This window comes from Mustela nivalis (genome assembly GCF_964662115.1).
Source record: "Mustela nivalis genome assembly, chromosome: 4".
Taxonomy (NCBI): domain Eukaryota; kingdom Metazoa; phylum Chordata; class Mammalia; order Carnivora; family Mustelidae; genus Mustela; species Mustela nivalis.
The window spans coordinates 23,490,045-23,496,044 of NC_139023.1; the positions used below are offsets into that span (position 1 = coordinate 23,490,045).

Below are 6,000 nucleotides of genomic sequence, written 5' to 3' on the forward strand. Positions count from 1 at the left end.
CCGCTGAGCCACCCAGGAGCCCCCATACGTAATTTTTCTTATACAAGCATATAAATATATAGTTTCTATGTGTGCATTTAAAAATATTAAGTAATTTGGGCGAGTTTGTAGTCAGGATGAGAATTAGGTACAAAATATTGAGAGTTTAAAATACATTTCTTGTAAAGCAAGGATTTCGAAGGGGTTTTTTTTTTTTTTTCAAATTTTTTATTTATTTACGTAATCTCTACACCCAATGTGGGGCTCGAACTCATAACTTTGAGATCAAGTCACATGCTCTTCCGACTGAGCCAACCAGGCACCCCAAATTAATTTGGGATTTCAGAATTTTAATAGATGTCAGAGCCATTTCTTAGAATTTAAAATTTGATTATACTTATAGAATAATTTCAAAAGGACTTGATGACATATTTCATAGTGATTGCCATCCTGATACTGCTATAAGAAGTAGTTGTTGAAATAGGAAGCTATGAGAACCAATTTTATAGAAACCAAAAAACGTTAAATCTTTTCCATTGTTTAAAATGAAATGCTTTAAGAAAAGAAGCAACTTCAAAATAACACCCATTATGAAAAATTGGTGTGTTCTTACTTGTTTTTTTTTTTCCTTATCATTTCTGTGAATATGATTATACTGGGAAAATCTAATCTAATAAAATCTACTAATAAATAAATAATCTACTAATAAATAAATAAATCTAATTTATTCAAGTCTCCTTGAATAAATATCGTTTACCAAAGTTGTCCTTCAATTTCAATTCCTATAGAAACATAGTGTATTTTAGGTCTGACACAATTCTAGTTTATATTTTTCCCTGATCATGTGTTAGCACATACAATACGTATTTTAAGGAAACTATTTCGTTTTAACAAAATGCCGAGAGGAGGTTTTAAATATAGTTAATTATCTATGAACTTTCATCTCTCATTCTACTTATTGATGAATACACATACAACTGACAAAACTTCCTAGAAGCTGTTACACTGATAAGGAAATTATTTTATTATTTTATTTAAAACAATTTTTAAGTGAGCTCTACACCCAACATGGGGCTCAAATTCATGACCCTGAGATCAGGAGTTGCATGCTCTACCGACTGACTCAGCCAGCTGCCCCTAGGAAATTATTTTAAAATACAACATTCTGGTGATATTGCTAAGTGAAAGTTCCTTGGGTATACATTCAAAGATTATTTATTGATAGGAATTTTATACTCAAGTCCTTGATTCCTTTCTCGTTTAATTATGGTAGTTGAAAATAACTTGGAGCTTCACTAAGAATTTGCATTTATTTTTACTGTTAGTTTTACTGTTAGTAATGCCCTCCTTTTCTCTTCCAGGAAGAATTCCAAGGTCCTATTGCAAGCCAAGTTCGAAGACAGTTTTTGTTCAGGGTATGTAAATACCATATTTTTTTTAAAAAAATCACTCAACATTTAAATTGAAAAAAAAAAAAATACCCTGACTATGCACTTTTTTACATTAAGTTTTTATTTATAGATATTTGACATCAGGTGCTCTAGTCTGAGATTCACTTCCTCCCCCACCATATTGTTTTAATATTATGGTAGCCCTGATCTTTTCTCTAATCCGCTCATGTTTGTAAACACCCCAAGTGACATTCAGATATTAAGCAGTTTATTTCTATCAAATTTCATGTGCAGTGAGTGAGTGTCTGAAAGATGCATTACTCCTTAAGTTCCAAGGAATCATTTACTGAATATTTGATTCAGGAGACTAGAACAGTTATGACTATTTTCACAAGTTTTTAAAAGTGAAAGAATCAACTATACTAGAGGCTATAAATCAACAAAGCTTTGTAATTGTATTTAATATTTTGCTTGTCCAAATTGTGTAAGAAATGTGAGTTTTTTTCTAAGCAGCTTTACTTTCTAAAATGTTTGTATCCTTACTACATTATCAGAGATTTTTTTATTCATTCATTTAGCAATTTTTAAAAAATTTCTACTGGGTGCTGGGCAATGTTGCAAAAATTAGAAGCATACAGATAGGATTCCATTCTTATGCTGTAAGAGTTTACAGCCTAATACAGGAAATTGATAAACACAAAATACTATGTTAAATGCACCTTCAATCCAGGCAGTTGGTTTCTGGAAGAAAGGTGTTTAACCCAGGCCGGAGAGTGGAGGAGGTACAGAGAAGGCTTTAAGAGCTGAATTTGAAGAATCAACAGGAGTTAGCCAGTGAAATAGTTAACTAAGGAATTTCAACTTTAGTGTTGGGCTAGGAAGAGCCATAAAGTAAGATTTGCATTTTGGAAACTAATTTTAACAACAGTTTGGAGAATGGGTGGAAGGGAGAGCAAAACTAGATAAAAGAAGATATAATAATTCCCATAGAAATCATTAGGTTGATTTGTATGAAGGTTAACTTCACTCCTTAGTTACACTGATTTATTTTTTATTTATTCTTTTCTAGCCACGCAATGGAAGAAGATCAGAAGGTTACATTTAAAATGGTATGTACTTCCCAATTCAACCCAGTTTGAAAATTTCTGTCATTTTCAGATATTCATAAGTTAAACCATGCTCAGTATATTTCTATTACTTGATTGCATGGGTACATTAATATTCTATATATATACTATTGTTATAGGGGCAGTGGGGGCTTTATATGATGGAAAATGTCAGTATTTTAGGACCAGATTTGCTTTGCCCATGTTGTGTGTTCCTTGGACTATGTCACAGTAGTCCTGTTGGGTTTTGTAGGCATTGACCTTATCATTATTTATTGCGCAGGTAATATGTCAAGGATTGTGTTCTTATTGTAGTAATCAGTGTCCACAATAATGGGCCAGAACCTACAGGCTGAATGCATTTCTGTCTTCCAAGTGAACTGTATTCAAAGATTCTTTAGAAAAGTTGTGATTTACCACTTCTACAGAACTAAGAAAATGTGGAAAGACAGGAGAACATGACTTCTACCTCAGAACTCACAGAATTTCCACATCAGAGCTGGAGATAGAGTAGATATATGGGTGGTCCTACATATTTAATAAACATGTTAATACTAATATCTTACTAGGTTGTGAATTTTGAAATTAGACCTAAATTCAGATTGATAAATTTATGCCACACAAATAAAAGTATATTTTGTTAACTTCATGTAGTCTTAATGTAGATTCTGTACTTAACATACTTTTGTATATATTTTTTCATAACACTATCTCAACCCTTAAGTACATAGTTAGCTTAAGAACGTTAAAATTCTTCGTATTTTTTCATAGAAACAAATATCAAAATGAACTATTTCTAACTAATGAAGATAATACCAAAATTATACAATATCCAGAAAACAAAGATAATAAAAACACTGCATGTTAAAACCTACGGGACTCTGCCAAAGGCATATTCAGTGAAAAATTAATGCTTTAAATGCTATCAAGCAAGAAAGAATGAGTGAATTAAGGTTTTAGTTAAAAAAACAAAAAACAAACCAGGGCGAACCTCAAGACAGCAAAAAGAAGAAAATTATAAAATGAAAAATGAAATTAAAAAATTACAAAATAGTTACAAAGAAAAATTGGTAAAGCAAAATCTAATTATTTGCAAAAAATAAAATAAAATAAAATAACCTAATTAGCCTAATGTAATAACATAATCAAGAAAAAAAGACCTAATAACCTAATCAAGAAAAAAAAAGAGAAACCATAAATGTACAAATATACAAATGAAAGTAAGGAAATTGAAACAGATATAGAATAAATGAAAATCACAAAACAGTACTTTACAAATCTCTATGACTATCAGTTTGAAAACCTAACTAAAATGGAGGATTGTCTAATAAAGTAAGTACTACCAAAACTGATGTCAGAAGAAAGAAAAAAAGAATACCTCTGAACAGACTAATAGGCATGGAAAAAAAGTTGAAAACATCTAAAAACTTCCCCCTCCAAAATACTAGACCAAAAGATTTTGAATTTTTACAACTCAGAGATGGAAGAAAATCTCAAAATATTTTTTACAAAGCCAGAAAATACTAATATCAAAACCTTATAAAAATAATATCAAAAAAGGAAAACTGGAAGTCAATCCTATTTATAAATATCAACGTAAAAATGTTAAAGAAATATTAGTAATTCGTATTATTATTAGTATTTGGCTGTATTTTAAAAATTTTTTAAATTATGTAACTCCATAAAAGTGAAGTTTGTTCCAACAACTCAGGATGGTTCAACATTAGGAGGTCTATTAAAACATTTTCACCATTAGAAGAAAAATTATTTAATAATTTCAGAATTCCACATCAATGTCTGATGTTTTAAGAGAAATATCTTTTTTTTTTTTTTTAAGATTTTATTTATTTATTTGACAGAGATCACAAGTAGGCAGAAAGGTAGGCTGGGGGTGGGGGTGGGGGAAGCAAGCTCCCTGCTAAGCAGAGAGCCCGATTTGGGGCTCAATCCCAGGACCCTGAGATCATGACCTGAGCAGAAGGCAGTGGTTTTAACCCACTGAACCACCCAAGAGAATATCTTATAGAAAGAGATGAATCTTTATTAACATTATGTAATGGTCTCAAAGTCAGTAACAGGTTTTTTGTTTGTTTGTTTGTTTTTAAAGATTTTATTTATTTATATGCCAGACAGAGATCACAAGTAGGTAGAGAGGCAGGCAGAGAAAGGGGGAAGCAGGCTCCCTGCTGAGCAGAGAGTCTGATGCGGGGCTCGATCCCAGGACCCTAGGATCATGACCAGAGCTGAAGGCAGAGGCTTTAACCTGCTGAGCCACCCAGGCACCCATCAGTAACAGTTTTGATAGTAAAACACTTTGGAGAATTTCTGTTAATGTCAGAAGCAAAGCAAGAGTACTCCGTCACCTTTTATTTAATGTGGTTCTTATACATTGGCCAATTCAGTTAGATAAGAAATGAAAGAGCCAAATATACTGAAAATGTGAAGAAAAAATTTAGTGTGCTCTCGAACCTAATTAGGAACTTAAAATTTCAGACTATATTCGGCATTAATTTCTGTTTCAGCAACGAGCAGTTCACATCAGAAACATGAGCAAATATATTCTTAATTCTTTTCTTTTTTTTAAGGAACTAAGAACAAAAGGATAATGGAAAAGAGGCTATCTTTTATAATATTACAAATGAAGAGACATTTACAAAGTACACACAAAAACGTTTAATATTAAATGGAAAAAATGTCTGTGCTTGTAACACCAAACCAAGTGGTAGAGTGCTCACAAATATGAAATAGAATTTAATCCATGATTTGGTTAATTTAGGAAAACTTCTGAGGAAAATAGCTTGATTTGGATTGTTTTCAAGATTAGGGCTTACACGGACTAACTCACTTAAGATTTCATTTTATTTTGTTAATAGCAAAATAGTTCAATAATCATTTTTTCTTTGTTTTTCTCATCTGATTGTCTGAGGTTTTACTCTGTTCTGGGGACTTATGTTTACCTAGAAAATGGTTAGACATAAAATAGAGTGATTTAATTGCAAAACCAAAGGAAATAAAAACACGAGGAATAACTGCAAACTTTTGAAATATTTTATTCATAAATCTTATTGGCATCAATGAACTTTAGAAAACCACTTTTATATAGTAATAATATAAATACTATAATAATACTATAATAAATAATATAAATAATATAAATATTGTAAAATTTTGGAAAATACAGACATATAGAATAAGTGGTCTATCAGAGAGATTGATAGCTAAAAATATACTAACTGAAAAATAGTTGAGCTATCTCTCTTATGTCAATTTTATCAGACCTGAATATTTATAGAAATGTCTATATGCTAACATTACATACATACACCTTCACATACTTATAATTGACTTTAAATTTAATTTTTCTTTTTATACAGGATACCAACTATTTTTTGCAGAAGCATTACCAGGGAATGCAAAATGTTGACATTTTGTTTTCTTCTCAGAAAAAATGCTTGCTAAACTTACCATGTGCGAGAATCCCTGTGTTGTAAACATTCTCAATAAAAGTTGGTTGTGAGTATAAA

At 31.0% G+C, this 6,000-nt stretch overlaps 1 protein-coding gene across 6 annotated transcripts in view; it reads left to right on the forward strand.

Moving 5' to 3' along the window:
• NMU (neuromedin U) overlaps positions 1–6,000 on the forward strand; it is a 179,816-nt gene extending 173,816 nt beyond the window's left edge. For all 6 annotated transcript variants that reach the window (XM_082728667.1, XM_082728663.1, XM_082728665.1 and 3 more), the window contains 3 exons: positions 1,341–1,394; positions 2,440–2,479; positions 5,851–6,000. In XM_082728667.1, coding sequence (XP_082584793.1) covers positions 1,341–1,394; positions 2,440–2,475 — 90 coding nt within the window. In that variant the 3' untranslated portion in view covers positions 2,476–2,479; positions 5,851–6,000. The remainder of the gene's footprint in view (positions 1–1,340; positions 1,395–2,439; positions 2,480–5,850) is intronic.